We start from the raw sequence: 20,476 nt of genomic DNA, 5'->3' as shown, positions 1-20,476 counted from the left end.
GCAGCATTATTACAAAGTCAGCTTAATTGCCCCCAACAATCTGGGTCCTCATTTTACCTACCTCGGAAGGATGGAAGGCTGAGTCAACCTTGAGCCTGGTGGGATGCGAACCTGCACTAATTGCAGGCAGCTAGTGTTACTTAAGGAGGCATTAGCCCACTGCTCCACCAGGATAGGAAGGCTGAGAGGGAAATCCAGAATCTTCACAATGCCAGTATACAGGTAAGAGCACTTCTCGGCAATCTTTCCTCCTTTTGTGCCCCCGGGAAGTGATTTCACCAATTTTCTCTCAGTAAGTAGTGGAGCTGTAAACAGGGCACAGCGCAACCAAAGAGTATAAGCCAATTAATAAATAAATAAATATATAAATAAAAGATTAACAAGATGAGAGTTCCGGCACCCTTTTTTTCTTTAGAAAAAAAAACCACTGGTTAATATACCCCAATATGTTTAACATGGGAAACATTATAAGATATAAAGACCTATTAACAGACACGGGGAAGCTGAAAACCAAACAACAATTAGAGGAAGAAGGAATAAAGATGGATTGGTACATGAGAACCAAATACAATCTAGATATGAAAAATATGCTAAAATAGATTTGTTTTAATTTGGGGAGAACAGAGATGAAATACGGGAACTGAAGAAAAATGGGTTAAAAATGTATAGCTACTTACTATATAGGGAATTAGAGGAGGAGCAACTTAAAGAGTCAGTGATAAAATGGTCAATAGATGGTAGCAATTATGGGAAAGAAACTACAAACTGACAATGGCGACAGCGTATAAAGAAAATATGTACAAGATGTTCTACAGATGGCATATGTCTCCAGAAAGACTAGCTAAAATGTTCAAGGACAGATCTATGAAATGTTGGAAATGTCATCAAATACCAGGCTCTTTCTATCATATGTGGTGGACATGTGCAGAAGCTAAAACCTATTGGAATATAATCAGATCATGGATAGAAAAGATGATACAACAACGTATAGAACTAAGCCCATAAATATTCCTGTTTGGGTATTTTACCAGAGAAATATAGCAAAGAGAACACACATTTGATTATTCATATAACCACTGCAGCTAGGATTGTGTTTGCACAAAACTGGAAGGCACTGAAAGCTCCCCCAGAAGAAGAGGTGATCGGGAAAATAATGGAATGTGCGGAAATGAATAGATTAACAATGATAATTAAAGTTAAGACAGTCAAAGTATTATGAAATTTGGGGAAAATTTTACAAATGGGTGAAAAAGAGAATATGCTTAAAAGATGGCTAACACTAATTTAGATGGAAGAAAAACGAGGAGATAAGGAGGGAGACCCAGGCGACACAGTATTGCATAACCAGAGGTAGTATAAAAATTTATAGAAGTATATACCGAGAAAGTCAGATTTATAGAAATATAAATTAATGTTATCATACCTAATATAGATATTAAAAATCTAAGGAGAGGAGCTGCTCGGACATCACCCCTGAATTGTATTGGAAGAGGAATGGGAGGGAAGAAAGAAGATGAGAGAGGGAAGAGAGTAGAGGAGGGGGAAGGAAGTAGGAAGGTTGGAGGGAAAGAGGAGGAGAAGTGGGGAGAAAGGGGAGGGGAGTGGTGAGGAAAAGAGGAGAGGAGAGGAAGAAGAGGGAAGTAGGAAAGGAGAAAGGGAGAAAGAAAGTAGAGAAGAGGAAAGAGAGAGGAGGAGGGTGGATACAGTGAAAGGGGAAATGGACGAGCAGCACCCAAACTTACGTGTATGTATCTATGTATTGCGGTATATTTGTTGATTTGTTTGTGGAAGAAATGGAAAAATAAAAATGAATATGAACTTTTGCATCTCCTCTAGCTCCTGTGGGCTCATGGAATACAGTTTTGGCTTGGGTAATTTTACCCATGGGAGGATCTCAATGAAACAGTCCATGGGTCAGTGGGGGGGCAGTTCATCAGATTTCTCCTCACTGAATAGTTCAGCTAGGTCGCAGTATTCCTCTGGTATGTCTTGTAACTCTTTCCCCCACCGCCGCTGCACTCTCGGAGGGACTTCCCCCATTTTGCGGCTGAATTGGAGTTCTTACTGCCTCTGCATCTGGGAATCTGAGCTCTCTCATCCTCCAGTCCATCTGCGGGTTCCACTTGCCATGCCCAGGATAAGGGGGCATTCCATGCCAGGGGTCACTACAAATGTTATAGTCTCTATGTGATCCCCTATGATGAGTTGGATGGCTAATGTGGCAAGAGTAGCCAGTGTCCCCCCCCTGCAATGGAACCATCTAATTGACCAAATGAGATCAGTTTCTTCAGCTTCCTCACTGGAATTCCTAAATTCCCCACAAAAGTTGGGCTTATGAGGCAACAGATGCAGCTGGAGTCTATTAGTGCTCTGAGTGCAACTCTTTCAGGCATTCTGGGGCTAAAGAGTTCTACAGTTCTGGTGAAGGGTGCTATGGGTCCACTTACCAGGGGATCGTCCTCCAAGTTGTTGTCTGATGAGTTAGGTGGCTCTCCCGATGATGTTGTTCCCTTCCCCTGTTTTGATGGAGTTGGGAACTTGACCTCCACGCTTTCATGGTCATCTCCTTTGGTTTCATTGGGGTCTTCCCAGGCTTCCGAGCCAGGACATGGTCAGCCTTCCAGATGGGGTCCGTGAGTGGCACTCAGCAGCACAGTGCCCTTCTTTTCCACATTTGAAACATCCTGTTGCCCTTGGGGTGGTGGGTGCTTGCTTCGTTGGTTCTGGGGGTGGCTCCACTGGCGATTTCCTCCAAGATCTCCCTCTGCATTGTTGTCTTCTGGCTTGATCAATCTCTGGTTCCTTGGCTAGGATGTACCAGTCTTGGAGCTGGTCCAGGTTCCCTCGAGGGATGCAGGCATAATACAGGTCATCGTTCAGGCCATCCTTGAAATGCCCCACCATTATCTTGCTGGTAATTAATGAAACTTCTTAGCTACTGCTCCAGTACTGAATTTGACTGTTCAGTCCCACCATTCATTTGTGGATGATGACAAGATGACCCCTGAGTGGTCCCCAAAAGTCCCAGGAATGCTTTCCAAAACACTGATGTGAATTGTACTCCCCTGTCTGATATGATTTGTTGTGGAGCCCCATGAAGTCGATAAATATGTTGAATGAATAACTTTGCAAGTGTCTTTGCATTGGGGATTTTTTGGCATGGGATAATAATAATAATAATAATAATAATAATAATAATAATAATAATAATAATAATAATAATAATAATAATAATAATAATAATAATTTTATTTATATACCGCCCTTCTCCCGAAGGATAAAATATATTTGTTTAGAGAACAAATCCGTCATGACCCAAATGACTGTGTTTCCCCCCACTGTCTGGTAACTCCACAATAAAGTCCAGAGACATTTTTTTCCAAGGCACTGATGGCGTCACTGCTGTTTGCAACAAGTCTGGGGTCTTCCCCTGTCTCCTCTTAGCTGCAGTACATATCAGGCAACTAGCCTCATAGCTTTCAATGTCCTTTTTTATCGATGGCCACCAAAACTGCCATTTCACTAGGTGTAGAGTTTTTACAAACCCAAAACGACCAGCTGATTTTGAGACATGGCATAGCTGCATAAAAATCAGTCTCTGGCTTTGTGGAATGTACAGTTTCCCTCCCATCCATGGCAATCCATCAGTCATGGTGCATAGGTTCTTGTGGCTTAGGAACCATTCATTGGTCTCTAGTGATTTTTTGAATTCAATCCCTGCTTGGCTTGCTAGAGGCTTCTGGATTTTGGCTTGCACTTGGGTGGTGACTTGCATTGCCAACTATTTTGATGGCATGCGTGGGTCTGTTATCTCTGTCCTATTGCTGTTGTATTGTGGCACCCTGGACAATGCAACAGCTAGGAAATTCTTTCCTCCCAATAAGTGCTTTAGGGTGAAATTAAATCAGTGGAAATGCTGCAACCACCTTGATTGTTTAGGGGTTAATTTTCTGGGCATCTTTAGGGCTCCTAGGTTCTTGTGGTTGGTCCATACCTGGGATTTTGTTCCCTTCCAGGAAACGCTGCCAGGTTTGGAGGGCCCACTGGACAGCATAAACCTCCTTCTCCCAGACTGCTCACCTTTCCTCTGTATCATGTGTATGTGCAAGGCTTTAATTTCCTTTCATCATTCTCCTGAATTAGTACTGCCCCAATGGCTACATCACTGGCATTAGCTTGAATCACGAAAAGTTTATCAGTATCAGAGTGTCTTAGAACTGGTTCTGCAGAAAATAGTCTTTTCAGTCTCTCAAATGTGGTTTGACATTCTACCATCCATTTCAAAGGCTGGCTTGGCTTTGGCTTCTGTTCCCCTTTGTTTTTTAGTAAGTTAGTAATTGACAATGCGATCTGTGCAAAGGAGGGAATGAATTTCCAGTAAAAATTAGCAAATCCAAGGAAGCTTTGAAATTGCTTCCTGGTGCAGGGCGGAGCCCACTCTAATACAGCTCGGACCTTTTCAGGATCCATCTCTATGTCATTTGGTGAGATACGATACCCCAGGTAGTCAATTTTTTCCTTATGAAACTCACGCTTAGATAGCTTGGCATACAAGTGGGCTACTTGGAGTTTTTCACTACTGTTCTGACTAATTTTACATGCTCCTCTTTTGTTTTAGTAAATATCAAGATATCATCCAGGTAAACAAGCACCACTTTATATAGGTGCTCCCGGAGCACGACATTTATTAATTGAATGAATACTGCGGGTGCCCCTTGAAGCCCGAAAGGCAGAACCCTGAATTGAAAGCATCCTAAGGGACAATTGAAGGCTGTTTTCCATTTGTCACCCTCTTTGATTCTGATTCTGTAATACGCCTCCCTTAAGTCCAGTTTCGAAAATATTTTCCCCTTCAACAGTTGAGCTAGCATGTCTTTCATCAGAGGGAGAGGGTAAAGGTTACTCTCACTCACTGCACTGAGAGACCTGTAATCCATGCAGAGGTGAAGAGTCCTGTCTTTCTTTTCACAAAATAAAACAGGGGCTGCGGTTTTGGGCTTTGCCGGTTGGATAAATCTCCTCTCCAGATTTTTTTCTATGAACTTTTGCATTTCCTCCAGCTCCCATGCGCTCATGGAATACAGTTTTGGCTTAGGTAATTTCACCCCTGGGAGTATTTCAATAGTGCAGTCCATGGGTCTGTTGTGGGGGGGCAGTTTGTCAGATTTCTCCTCACTGAACAGTTCAGCTAGGTCCCGGTATTCGTCTGGTATACCCTGCAACTCCTTTTCCCCCACTGCTGGAGGGGGAGGGGGCATGGCAGGTTCTTCCCTTTCCATTCCAATATTGGACATTGTTTGCTTAGCCCCCCAGCAAGGGTCTTCCTTCCAGGTTGACTGTTACTGTAGATCCTGCCTAATGTAAGGACCCACTTCAAAACCTCATCCCAAGAAAGCAGGAATCTTGGAACAGTTTCATTCCAAAAGGAACTTTTATTAGGAGAGGCTGATAGCAGGCATAGAAGGCAGGATCTGAGAGCAAACCCTACCCCAATAGTTCATCCGGTCAGTTTAAATGAGCCAATCCCTAGGTGTTAAGTCCGCTGTGGGAATGGAGCTGATAACGGAGTCCATTTCCATGCCTGTGAAGATGTTGTTGGGTCTTCACACCTTTTTCTTCCCACAGCAAGAGATAAGCCAGATGGCCAGAGGCACATTCCTTTCTCACCCCAGGTTGCCATCAAGGGAGAAACAGTTCAAAGTGTGAGCATGTAGAAGCAGCAGAGAGGATACATTGTAGCAAAGTGAAAGGGCATCCCACAAAGGCTTTCCTTCTCCCCCTCAGGAGAATGGCAAAACCCACAGAAAGAAATGTAAAGAAATGAATTAGACACACACACCCCTCAAAGAAATCGCTTCTGACAATTAGACTTGTTTGACACCATGTCACCTAGAGGCGACTCTGGGCGGCTTACAAACATTGTTAATAAAAAATTGAGGCAATAAATACTCAGTAATAATATATAATTTAAAAAGATGGGGAGGAAGGGAGCAGGATGCACGTAGGGAGAGTGGGGTCTGGTTTAATCTGTCAGCTACCTCCAGCACAATGCACCCCCAATGGGACCCCAGGCCATGTGGCAGAGCCAAATCTTTGGGCCCTTACAAAATATCAGAAGGGTGGGTGCAGATCTCTCCGGGGGGGGGCACAATTCATTCCAAAGGGCAGGAACCACAGCAGAAAAGGCTCTTCTCCTGAACCCTGCCAGCTTAATTTCCTTGACTGAAAGGATCCGTAGCATGCCCCTTATGCCAGCACTGGTGGGATGGCGCAATGCCATTGGGCTAAGATGGTTCCTCAGATAGGCAGCAGTAACCTTCCACCCCTTCTGGCACTAGCTTTGCATTTATGCAAACTTAACTAAAGAGGGGGGATTTTTTTCCCTTGTCCACTCATTGAGCCAGGTGCTACTGTATTTGATGATCAGCCTTTTCACACTGTCAAATTTATTCATACAATATAATCTTTACTAAATGATATATTACATCAAGGTATTAAATTATAGTGGTGTGTTAAATTATGGTAATGATCTAGTAAAGAATCATCTGAACTTTGCACTCTCTGCTGAAGAGGAAATTCACATAAAGTTTTCTTAGTCCATATAGCCACACAGTGGACCAATGTAGGACACAAGCTTTAATTTAGTAGCTTTTCTGTATTACTTTATTTTTATTTTATTTTATTTTAATTCCATTTATATCCTGCCCTTCTCCAAAGACTCAGGGCGGCTTACAAGCTTAGCAGTAGCCTTCATTCTATGTATATGCCTGCTTATTAGGGCTTTCACACACCCCCAAGCGGCATTATTACAAAGTCAGCTTAATTGCCCCCAACAATCTGGGTCCTCATTTTACCTACCTCGGAAGGATGGAAGGCTGAGTCAACCTTGAGCCTGGTGGGATGTGAACCTGCACTAATCTGCAATACTCTTTATTGCAGATAAAGTAAATATAGAGATCTGTAGCAAATACACAAATCAGAATCAGAGGGTCTGAAACATAGCTGAGTGCCCCACAACAATGATTCAGAAATCCTTGAGATCTGGCACTTTTGGGCTATTCATCAAGATGCACACATCTTTTTTCTGGCTTATACTGATTTGGGAAATGAGATGGCTGCTTTAAGAGGCATTTAAAAGTACCCACATGTTTTCTTTTCATGCTCTGTATCTTCCAAAAAAAGGCTCATACATTCTATTAAGCACAAAAATTCCAGTCTTGTAGCTGACTCTGTCTGATTCTGAAAGATGGTGCTGTATTGGATCTGATGTCTATCTAGACAGAAAATCGTCAGGAACCAAAAAAAACTCCCAGAAGGCAATGGCAACCATTTCCCCTATTATTGCTGAGAAAATAACATGGATATATTCATGCACTCACCATCTGATGGAGTTTAGGATTATATTGCAAACATATTTGTGACACAAATCATTAATTATCATGAGAAATAATTTAACAATCTCAACACATTAGATGTTGCTAACAGAAACACAATTTCTTCCTTTCATATTATAGATTTAGATGTCCAGTTTTTGCTATACTGTATGAATAAATTCTAATTAAAATAGAAATTATATTTTATCTGATATGCATCAAGACCAAATAGGTATCACATCAGTAATATATAAATCCATTTCTCAAAATCTTTTGATTAAATGATTGCTTGGACTAAACCTAACATCCCTTCCTCTGTAAGTTATAAATATATGTTTTATGCTTTGCAATGAAATTTTCCAGTCTTAACATAAAGCTGCTTATGCCTGCTAAGGTTTTCTGTAATGTTTAAGACAATTTTGAAATGATGGGTTATTTGGGTCTCTGATTTATATTGACAAGCAATAAACAAATCCAGAATAATTAACTCAGTCTGGGATTGCCCTGAGTCCATGGAGCTGAATGGGGAACATTTTGGTCACATGCATCATCCATATCTGTTCTGGCCTATGCATTCCATGACCAAAGCAACCCAGGAAAGATTCAGAGAAGGGCAAAAAGGGTGATCAGGGGTTAGGAACTAAATCCTGGAATCAACAGTTAAGCTACAGTGAGAGTTCAGCCTTAAGGAAGATAAACATGATCATGCTCTTCAAATACCAGAGAGGGTATTACACAAAGAACATGCCTTGGCCATTTTCTATCTTCCCAGAAGGCAGGCAACAGAATAAAATATCTGAGTAGCTGTCACAGAGAAGAGTGGGGAGGGATCAACCTATTCTTGAAGGCACCTGAGGGCAGGACAAGCAACAACGCATGGAAGCTTAACAAAGAGAGATCCAACCTAGAACTAAGAAATTTCCTGACAATGAGAACAATTAATCAGTGAAATGGCTTGCCTCAAAGAAATTGTGGATGCTTCAACACGGGAAGTCTTTAAGAAGAGATTGGACAGTCATTTGTCTGAAAAGGTATAGGGTCTCCTGCTTGACCAGAGGGTTAGACTAGAAGTCCTCCAAAGTCCCTTGCAGCCTTGTTATTCTATATTCTATGAAATGATGTTCAGCTGAATATTAGGAAAATTGTCTTGTCAGAAAGAACAATTTATTGCAATCACTATAAGACACGGGTGTCAAACTCGCTGTGTCATGTGATGTATCGTGACATATTGCGACTTTGCATTGCCAGAGCTGGGGTGGGCGCAGCCTCTGTATGATGCAACCGGCTATAAGACAAATGTAGTGTTTGGCAACTGAGCACATGTTCAAATTCTCACTCAGCTGCAACATTTGTGAGTAGACTAATCAACCTCCATAGCAGACTTTGCTGTGAAACTGAATTTATAAAAGCAAGGTAGAAAGAAAAAGTAGATAGAATGTCATTTGTTCTCAAGTAGTATCCAAAAATGCCGGTTCTGCCTTTTCAAGTACTTAAACAAATGTAACTAATATTGGCAATAGATGCCCTGAAATAGTACTATTATTACATTTCCACGTAATAAGATAATATATAAAAATACATCATATCCCCAAACAATTATTTTTAATGTCACAAATCAATGCTATAAAATGCTTCAAAAGATAATGTTTCCTCTGTCTTTGTCTCCCGCTGACCTCACAGATATATCTACATGGGGTTTTGGACAGTTACCATAACTGGCTTGCAAATGCCTTTTTTCAGGCTGTTATGGACTTCTTAGTCTAGCCTACAATTTCAAGATTCCTTGGGTGTTTCCAACTCAAATACTAACCAAGCTTAGCTTTCAAACCCAAAGTAGCTCAACCAGGTGCTGCCACCTGCTGTGACAAAATATTTAAAGATATTTCTTTATTTGTTCTACAAATATGCAGATCATTAATATGCTGTTTTGCTATGTAAATTTAATGGTTCACTAATTTATATTTCTTTCTTAAGGAGCTCTAACAATAATATAAAATGCAGTCTGGATGCAAACACCTTGATATCTTCTATATTCCATGGTTTCATGGATATATTCTATTTTACAATTTCTAAAATATCTATTTAACATATTTTCTAATACAGATGTGCTTCCCTTTTCATCAAAAGGCAACTGTATTTTCTCTGCCACTGTTAATGGTAAATTTATGAATTAAATTTATATGCCATCCATTTTCAAAAGTGACTCTAAAATTAGCCAACCTCCCCCCCCCCATCCTAAGAATATTTACCACCTGAGGGCCATTTGTGTCCTCTGTAACTCTGAGACAATTCCTAGAGTTGCTCAATGCTAATATCACACTAAATTATAGTGAAACAAACATAGTTTATGTGCTGGTCTGCTCAATGAACACTCCTTCTTCTAACCCATCTAACCCATCCTCACACTTTCAAAAGCAAGCAGCTTTTTCTACTACAGAATTAGCATTTGAAGTATTTTAATCTGGAGGTTTCCTATAGGTGCCTTCATCAACAGCCATTAATAATCCTCCTTGCATATTTTTATCAGTTTAAACCCACTAATTATTATATTTTAAATAGCAGCGAATTCCATAAATCTATTATGAATTTACTTTTTAATACATTACTTATTTTCCTTTATTTGTTGGTTCTTTATTTTCCTTTGGGGAAAGTGCTCCTTAAATTAGCCTTTTCTTATCTCTTTCCAACTTTATGAGTCATTTTGGAGGTAGAGCGATAGCAGCAGCATGTTTATAGTTGACAATTAAGCTGTACCCAAGATATAGTCCAACATAAAACAATACTGGAAGTTTTCATGGCTTTTCCAAATAATCAATAGCATGGAGCTTGTTTTCCATAGCTGTTGCACTGTGAGTGTACTGCAACACGCAACACTTCTTCAGAACCTCACAGCTCTTTGAAATTTTCCAACATCATATGTATTTTAATTTTACTATGGTCTGTTAGCCAGATTATCTTTCTATCTCAATTTTTCTTTCTTTTTCATCCATACAGACAGACGTGTACAGTCTTACCTGTGATTTTATCTCGAACCAGTTTGCATGATTCAATCTCTCCAATGCTTCCAAAGAGACTCTTGAATTCCTCTTGTGTCATGTTCTGGGGCAAGTAGTTGACTATGAGGTTAGTTTTGGAATCATCAGTGGCCCCATTGGCACTGATCAGTGGCCCATTGGGGAGGGAACTGTTGCTTGTGGGGCCGTTGGACACCTGGGTCTCCATTGTGCTGATTATCTGCTGAAAACAAGAGGGAGGAGGGAAAGGTGTTACGGTTATGAAGGATGGGAGACAAACCCAGCAGCTTGTATGACATTGCTTATTTGCAACCTAAGAGCCGTTGGGTCAGGCTTATATTTGTTTGAGAGTTATGGTTTCACAGAGGTTACATCAATGTAGTATATAAAAAGATTTCTTCTGTGAGTGACCATGATACAGACCTCTCATGCAGATTTTATGCAATGATGATACAGAAACAAATGGAGAAGAGAGAGAAAAAGGAAATGCCAGAAAGCACATGATGGTCCCACTTTGTTCACACTACTCTACTATTTCTATGTGATGGCGCTCCCAAAAAATTACTCCTACAAGAATACTGTGCTCAAGCAGAATAAATATTGCCCTCCACTGAACAACCTTGCCTGAACTCAGAGTCTAAGAAAGAGCATTGCTAATGTTTGGATGGTGAACTGACAAAGAAAATCAGTAGGATAGATGAAGAAAAGTTGGAAAAACATTCCCAAACCACCTTTGCACTGTTGCCAAAAAGCGGTATGTGAATATATGCATGAAATCACCAGGACTTGAATTTGATCTGAAGATTTTAAACTACTTTCATTTATTTTGTCACCATACTTTTCCATGCATAAACAAATTCCTTAAGCATATATTACTTCAAATGCCTGTTTACCATTTATTTATAGTACATGTGGTGGGAGTGTGCGGGAAATTCAGGACCTCCCAATAAATTAGAATCAGACTCAGAATAGAGCTAGTCTAGTCCTTCTTTTCTCTAGACTAATCAAACCCAAATCCTGCAATCGTTCTTCATGTTTTAGTCTCCAGGCCTTTAATCATCTTTGTTGCTTTCCTTTGTATTTTTTCCAAAGTCTTAACATCTTTTTTGTAATGTGAGGACCAGAATTCCACCTAATCTGTACTTGCACCTTTTTCCTGCCCAGGTGTAAAACCTTGCTTTTCTCCATATTTCATTTTGTTGGATATGGCCCATTGTTCAAGTCTGTCAAGATCTTTTTGGATCCTGAGCTTGTCTTCTGGGGTGCTGGCTATTCCTGCCAGCTTAGTATCATTTGCAATTACTGATCAGTGCATCTCTAGGCAACACAAACACACACACACACACCACTTTCAATGGTTCTAATCCATTTCATTCCCTGGACATTTACTCTGATTGCTAAAAAGCATCTGTGCCAACCCTCCACTTCACTATGCTTTCCTGCAGGCTGCTCTTCAGTAAGCAGAATGCTGATTCCCTCTTAAACTATTGATCAGGTACATTGATTCTGCCATTACACTCCAGCCTCAGGCCAGGAGTGAATATCATCAGAGAAAAATGCATCACTAATTTGCTGGTCCTGCCAATAATCTCCTTATAAATATGGTTGAGGACAGGGCATTCTTTTTTCACTATATGGAATTTACTAGGCTTTGGAAATTTAAATTTGTACATATAGATAATGTTTATTTGGTTGAGTGACGTTCCATATTTATTCTCTACTTCACAGAAATAAATAAATAATGTTTCTAAAAACCATCATTCAAGAGCCATATTACATTCTAACATAAAGACTAACCAAGATTATGTCACCCAAAAATATCAGAGTGCTGCAACCAGACCAAGTTGTTGCAACTTGCCAATACTTAATTTGCAAACAGCGGCATGTTTGGGTCACATGTAGAAAACCTTAGGAATTCAGGTAAAAATATAATCTGTAAAGTGATCTAAATACAAAAGGTAGCTATGAAATAACTAAAAAAAGATGACCAGTTTGGCCATAATCAAGATAGGCAATTTCAGAACAAAGCAGGGAACAGGGGAGCAGATATAGATCAATATTAAGTCTGCAATTCTGTTCACATTTATTCAGAGGCTCTGAAGATAATTTATGAAATGTCTAATTTTATGCTGAACACCTATTATGTTACAAAAATTGTTAACAAATTTCATGGACATATGTTAAGCCTACTGACAGGAGCAGTTTCATATACACCCTCTAATTTATATACACAATTTGTACATGATAGTTGCAATTGCTGTACCAAGTCCATGTGAACTTTGGTTATATACCAGTCTCCAGGCAAGCGTCCCCAACCAAGATACAAAACTATGTTATCAGAAGCATTACAATATATCCTGTCAATTTATTGCCATGCCCCTTTTTAATCTATGTAAAAAAAATACAATTTAAGATGTTTCAGTTTTTCAGGACTGTTGTGTGACTTATATTTCAAGTTGGTTTCCTACTCCCAGACTGCCATTCTCTTGAAGTTGGCATAAACATCAGTAAGTACACCAACTGTGGTGCTTTTTTAAAAAAAACACACCTTGATTTACTGATGTTTTGTTAACTTCTTTTATTAACTTTGTTAATAAATCTAGAATGCCTTTATAGACTGGCACATTTGTTTTCTTATATTTAATAAGTTTATTATATTAGCCAAATTCTATTTTATAGGCAACAATCAGTAAAACAATAGTTAATTAAGCACAAAAGCTTTAGATCTTCAAGCACACATGGGAAGCTTACCAAAAAACAAGAAGCAAATGCTCAGCCACTGTCTCTGAAGAAAAGCAAGATTGGGCTGAACAGCATCACCCCACTGCCTGCTATTTTGTAATGGTTCTCTGATTATTTTGTTTAAAGTACTTGTAAGACAAATTCAGTTCATCCTGCAGCCCAAAAGGTCTACCAGACAATGGTTCTATTATGTTACCTAGCCACCCTTCTGGTGATAAAAAGCCTTCTGCATTGGTGATTTCTTGCTGGATTGATGACTAAAGGAATTTAAATTCCCAGGCTAGAGACCATCCTGGTTCAAACATCAAACTTCCCACTAACCATGGTTGAAAATGACCAGAATGAACCTCAGAGAACTTGGGTTTCCCTAATTAGACCCCTTCCTCTTACAAGGACCTTTTTATGCAAAAGATGAACAGAGGCTGAGATGAAGAATGCTAGCTACAATTAACATTAGAAATAGCTTGCTAAATAAGCAGTAGTTTAAACACTGGGAGCCCTTGCTTCTGAATTTTCTGCAACCATACTGGTGACAGAAAATGAAGGGCAGCTCTGAAACCCAAAGCAAGTCAAGACTCAGTTGTTCTTGTGGCAAATTCCTTAGAGAATCAATGCTAAGTCTCCTTCCTTCCTAGTCTCTTGAAAAGGCTCCTCAGTTACAGACTGGAGCCCTTGAAAGAAAAGCTACATCCATTCTGAAATGCCCTTTTTATTTTTAAAATAATTATTTTCAAGTTGGCATTCAAGAAAGTGCCTATCTTCTCAGTCTCCTTAAAAGCTGCTAACTGAATCACATTCTCATGTCAGCAGTCTTTTAGCCAGATCTTAGCCAGTTAAGTCCAGGAGCTGTGTAGAACCAAAATTAGCTCGATCTTTATTGGTTTTTCTAGATACAACATGCCAAGGAAGAAACTTGGTTTCTTGTTATTAAGTAAGTTAAAAGTGGCAGAGTAAGAACAATTGGGTTTACAATGCCAGCTTTTAAAGAGCACTCCAAATAAAGACCACCGTTTTAGATGAAATTGTTAAGTAAGCGATTTCTGGCTTATTTATCCACTTCAGATGGTAGAAAGAAACTATGAACAGAGTGCATGCGCTGGGACACAGTACAGAAAGCCCAAATGCTCAGAATCCTGTCTCATGCTGTTCCATATGAATAGGTTCAGCATGATTAACTTCATGGCCACGGCATCTTGACAACCTTGGCTAAACTTGGAAAATGCTAAGCAAGGCAAAAACCTAATTATTGCTTAAATGGAGGGCACTAAGTCACCCCCAGATGATAGACTAGACTGGCAAATTTGAAAAAAAAACATCCTGCAAGCAATGCAAACTGTTTCATATTACTGCCCCTAAAATTACATGTGAACGTGCCCGAGTAGTCAGTATGACTCAAGACTGACTTGGAGTCTTTCTCCTAAGTGTTTTAGAATACAGGGTTAGTTATAATGAGTAATTAAATGGTAGATTATCTTAGTCAAGATCACATTGCACATCTACTTAAATAAGACTTATTTTCAAGTTCTATAATTTCTGCCAGTCTATGCTGCACTGACTAACTTATATCAGAATCTAAACTTTTCCAGGTCTCATTGAACACAACAGAATGCCAACTGCTCCTCAACAGAGACAATTACTCTGTGCCTTTTCTGTCTTCTGCCCCTGCCTTATAAAATACTTTGCCCCCCAGAAGTTCAGCAGGCCTCTACCCTGTGAGCCTTCCATAAGGTCTTAAATATCTGGGCCACCCCCCAGGCTCTGGGAGATAATTATTTAATAGCATGTTAACACAGATTGGTGCCGGATTTTTTTAATGTTTTATATTTCAACTGGTTGAGTTTTAGTTTTTAAAATGCTTTAATATGCCTTTTCATTTTTGCTTGGGAGGTGCTCAGAGCTGATTGAAAAATGGACAGATATATAAATGTTTTAAATCAATCAATAAAATAAAATAATTTAATATAATAAATTTCATAGTCAGACAATGGCAAAGATTGTAAAGTCTGTATCTGTATTTATTTTTTATTTATTTTTTATTTTAATTCCATTTATATCCCGCCCTTCTCCGAAGACTCAGGGCGGCTTACAAGCTTTAGCAGTAAGCCGCCCTTAATATGTGAGAGTGACAGGAAGATAAAAGGTAAAATGGAAAGAGAATGAAGTTGAGCATCGCAACTTCCTTGAAAACTTTGCAAATTCAGTTGCAACCTATTTGAACCAACAAACATAGGGGTGAAAGTACTATATACCAATAGTACTATCCGTCTTTGTTATCTCTTGTTGCCTCAGCGATGGTAGTTCCTTCTTTTTATATATATATCCATTTCAGCACTGTCCAGTATTTTCTCAATTATCGCTTCATCCAATAGTATTATCTCATTTTTCCAGAGCTGAGCAAATACAATCCTTGCTGCTGTTAATACATGTAATGTTAAATATGGATTTTGTTTACCAAATTTCTCTGGAATTATACCTAATAAAAAAATCAGGTTTAAAATCTACGTGTTTCCCTAACATCTTTTCTAACCATGTATGTATTTTTGTCCAAATTTTTTTCCTTTAACACATGTCCACGATAATATGTATCAGCATTTTTATTATATTTCCAGCATTTAGTAGACATATTTCTAAACATTTTTGCTAATCTAACAAGTGGAAGATGCCATCTATAGAACATTTTATATAAGTTTTCTTTTTACGAAGTTCCCATTGTCAATTTATAGTTTCTTTCCCAAAGATTTTGCCATTTCTCTAATTCTATATTATATCCAAAAATATTTGCCCATATTATCAGTTTCTTTCACTTGTTCATCTTCCATTTTCAAATTCAATTAAAAAGTTATACAATTTCTTAATCAGTTTTTCATAAGAAGTCAACAACATCTGATCAAGGTTGACTCAGCCTTCCATCCTTCCGAGGTAGGTAAAATGAAGACCCAGATTGTTGGGGGCAATTAAGCTGACTTTGTAATAATGCCGCTGGGGTGTGTGTGAAAGCCCTAATAAGCAGGCATATACATAGAATGAAGGCTACTGCTAAGCTTGTAAGCCGCCCTGAGTCTTCGGAGAAGGGCGGGATATAAGTGGAATTAAAATAAATAAATAAATAAATAAATAAATAAATAAATAAATAAATAAATAAAAAACATTGTCTGGTCTTTATAAAAACCGTATATTTTAACTTCTTTATCATACCTTGATTGCATTTACAGTCAAGACCACCATGTTAAGTCAATACCCTGATCTTCTAACTCTTGTTTAGATTTTAATTTCCCATCTGTATTCAGAATATCCTTGTATGTTAGAATTTTCTCAAATTTAACTAAGTTTGGATGAACGAATGCTTCCATTGTTGATAGCTATCCTGGGATTTTCAAATAGAGTTTTGATTTTATCTTTTCCCATGCAAATGATAATGCATTTCTTATGTAGTTATTTTGAAAGTATTTATGGGTTTTATTCTTTTCATACCATGTGTGCCATCCAAGTTGTAAGTCATGTCCTTCTAAATATAACAACCTTTTTTTTCCTGAGAGTTATCTATTCTTTTAACCATGTTACAGCACATGCTTGGTAGTATAGGACCCAAGCTGCTAGTCCAAATCCTCTGTTTTACGTAGCTTCTTGTAGCATTTTCAGTTTGATTCTGGCTTCTTTCCTTGCCAAATAAATTTTGAGATCAGTGTATTCAAATCATAAAAAAACTTTTTCTCTATTTTTATAGGTACTGTTTGAAATAAAAAAAGGAGTTTTGGTAAAATATTCATTTTCACGGTAGCTATTCTTCCTAACACTGATAGTTGTAAGTTTTTCCATTTTTCCAAATCTAATTTTATTTGATTTAGTAAGTTTATATAATTATCTTCTTTTATTGTTGTGCATCTTGCTGTTAAGTATATTCCCAAATATTTAACTTTCTTAACTATTTTTAAATCTATTTTTTGTGTCAGGGGTTTTTTTTTGCTTATCTGTAAGGTTTTTAACTATAACTTTGTTTTTTTTTCTCTGTTTATTTTCAATCCTGCTATTTCTCCAAATTCTTCTATCCTTTTCAGTAATTTAAAAGTTGTCTCCAGTGGTTCTTCTAAAATGAATACCAGGTCAACTGCAAATGCTTGTAGTTTATAGCTTTCATCTTTTATCTCCATTCTTTTAATTTCCGGATCTTGTCTGATATTTCTGTTAAGAACTTCTAAATTAGTATAAATAGCAGTGGGGATAGTGGACATCCTTGTCTTGTGCCTTTCTTTATATTAAAGTTCTCTGTATAGTCCCCATTGACAATTACCTTTGCTGTTTATCACAAAGATAATCGCCCGGCCGCCCTGTTTAGGGTGACTCGCTCACTTCTTATTCAGGAGGTGAGGGAGGATCCCTTGCAGGGTCGTGCCGAGGAATTTAGTCAACATCTGTCGGATAAAATCGCTCGGATTCGGACCGGTTTGGACTCCAACTGGGCAGAGTCAGGCGATCAGGACACGGGCGGTCTTGTCAATGTTACCTGGGAAGAGTTTGATTCTGTGACCCCTGATGAAGTGGACAGGATTATGGGGAGGCTGAGCTCCTCCACATGTTTGTTGGACCCGTGCCCTTCCTGGCTGGTTTATGCAGCTAGGGAGAGGACACGAGGCTGGCTCCAGGCGGTTATATCTGCTTCCTTGAGTGAGGGTTATTTCCCCACTGTCTTGAAGGAGGCAGTGGTGAGACCTCTCCTCAAGAAGCCTGCCTTGGACCCAGCTGTATTGAACAACTTTCGTCCAGTCTCCAACCTTCGCTTTCTTGCGAAGGTTGTCGAGAGTGTGGTGGTGCATCAGCTCCCTCTGGTCCTGGATGAAGCGGATTATTTGGACCCCTACCAATCGGGTTTCAGGCCCGGGTACAGCACGGAGACGGCATTGGTAGCTCTGGTGAATGATCTCTGGAGGGCTCGGGACAGGGGATATTCCTCTGTCCTAGTCCTATTAGACCTCTCGGCGGCTTTCGATACCATCGACCATGGTATCTTGCTGCGGCGTCTCAGGGGATTGGGAGTGGGAGGCACAGTTCTTCAGTGGTTCTCCTCCTATCTCCTGGGACGCTCGCAGTCGGTGTTGGCAGGGGGGCAGAGATCGGCCCCTAGGTCTCTCGTTTGTGGAGTTCCTCAGGGGTCAGTTCTCTCGCCTCTCCTGTTCAACATCTATATGAAACCGCTGGGTGAGATCATTCGTGGTTTTGGAGTTGGGTATCATCAATATGCCGATGATACCCAACTTTTCTTTTCGACCCCAAACCACCCCAGTGATGCCCTCGCTGTGATGTCCCGTTGCCTGGAGGCGGTTCGGGTCTGGATGGGGAGGAACAGACTTCAACTCAACCCTGATAAGACTGAGTGGCTGTACATTCCAGCATCCCGGGACATTCAAAATGTTCCATCTCTTTCTATGGGGGGTGAGTTCTTACCCCCCGTGGATAGGGCTCGCAACTTGGGAGTCCTCCTAGATTCACGACTTACCCTGGAAGATCATATAGTGGCCGTGACTAGGGGGGCTTTCGCCCAGGTTCGCCTGGTGCGCCAGTTGCGGCCCTATCTGGACCGGGATGCCCTGTGTACGGTCACTCATGCGCTCGTGACCTCTCGCCTTGACTACTGTAATGCTCTCTACATGGGGCTTCCCTTGAAGACCACTCAAAGGCTCCATCTGGTACAGAATGCGGCCGCGAGAGTTGTCTTGGGAGTTTCCCGGTATTCCCATGTTACACCTTTGCTCCGCGAGCTGCATTGGCTACCAGTTGTCTTCCGGGTGAGGTTCAAGGTCTTGGTCATGATCTTTAAGTCCTTACATGGCATGGGTCCGGGTTACCTCAGGGACCACCTGCTGCCGGCGTCAACTTCCCTCCGCCCAGTACGTGCCCACAGAGAGGGCCTCCTCAGGGTGCCTCCGGTCAGGGAATGTCGACTGGTGGCCCCCAGGGGGAGGGCCTTCTCTGTGGGCGCTCCGGCATTATGGAACCAACTGCCGGTTGAGCTCCGGATGGCATCAGACCTCCGATCCTTCCGCCGCGGGCTGAAGACCCACTTATTTGAATTAGCTGGTCTGGCCTGATGGGGGATTATGGGTTTTTAAATTGTTGTTTTTAGTATTGTATTATTGTTTTTTAACTGGGCACTGGTTTAATCTCCTTTTAACTTTTGTATTGTTATTTATATATGCCCTGTGAACCGCCCTGAGTCCCTAGGGAGAAGGGCGGTATACAAATCAAATAAAACCTAAAACCTAAAACCATATTGTCTTAATGGTCTTTATAAACTTTTATCCAAAGTCCATACAGTTTAATTGTTGTATCATACATTACCAACTTACATTGTCAAAAGCTTTTTGAGCATATAAGAAAATTAGTGCCATTTGTTTTCCTGGGTGCATTTCATAGTATTCCAATGTATCTAGAATAATCCTTAAATTATTTTTATTTGTCTTTTTGGTAAAAATCCATTTTGATTTGGATGAATAAATTCAGTCAAAAATCTTTTCAGTCTCTCTGCTATTATTAAAACAAAGGTTTGGTAATCCACGTTTCATAGGCCAAATTACCAAACACATGGACAGAAACAAATATTATTTTAATACCAAAAGAGGACTCAGATTTAACACAGATAAAAAATTATAGACCAATATCACTATTAAAGGTAGTTCCTTCTTTAGAAGCTGTCAAGAGAAGGACAGGTTTTACAGATAACGATGGGTCTTTGATAGATGTGGTAAGGCAAAAATTAGAAAATGTGAATTCCTGTCTTTTATATAATTAATACAAGATTAGGAAATCTTGTTCTTCATTGCATCTATGTATCTCACCAGAAAGCAAAACTGGCAGAACAGATACATAGGTACAGTTCTTTCAATTGGAATAGAAAATCAATGTGATGCAGTATAATATATTTTAATTAGAAACCAAATTCCTATTCATTTGTGAAGGCCCCTAGGCAATTGTTAACAAACCACTAGAATTTAGGATCCTTTTTGAATTCCAAGAAAAAGGGAATTTTCAAATTAAATTATCAAAATGTCAATCAGGACAGGTAAGTTGCAAGGCTGAACCATGTTGTGAGCGACTTGAAATGAATGGTAGAATAAAAATGTAACAACGCAACAAAACCTCTCCAAACCTCGGTGAGCCCTTGCTGACAAAGCATCACAGTGACAAAATGCTATTTATACATTACATAGGAAAGAGATTTGCAAACTAAGCATACATTACAGCAGGGTGAAGAGACCAAGGCATCCACTCCTCTTCTCTAATACTTTAAGGACTTTCATTGTCCATCTAAATAAATTCTACCCAATAACTAAAGACAAGCAATTAGACAGCCAG

The 20,476-nt window shown here is 39.7% G+C and overlaps 1 protein-coding gene across 1 annotated transcript in view; it reads right to left on the bottom strand.

Annotated features, from left to right (window-relative positions):
• ELAVL3 (ELAV like RNA binding protein 3) overlaps nt 1-20,476 on the bottom strand; it is a gene marked incomplete at its 5' end in the record, with an annotated part of 105,340 nt that overhangs the window by 22,554 nt on the left and 62,310 nt on the right. Inside the window, one exon of the mRNA XM_083351594.1 lies at nt 10,388-10,610. Coding sequence (XP_083207720.1) covers nt 10,388-10,610 — 223 coding nt within the window. The remainder of the gene's footprint in view (nt 1-10,387; nt 10,611-20,476) is intronic.

The sequence above is a fragment of the Vipera ursinii genome, assembly GCF_947247035.1.
Source record: "Vipera ursinii genome assembly, chromosome: 2".
Taxonomy (NCBI): domain Eukaryota; kingdom Metazoa; phylum Chordata; class Lepidosauria; order Squamata; family Viperidae; genus Vipera; species Vipera ursinii.
This window is presented reverse-complemented; position numbering and strand designations above follow the sequence as displayed.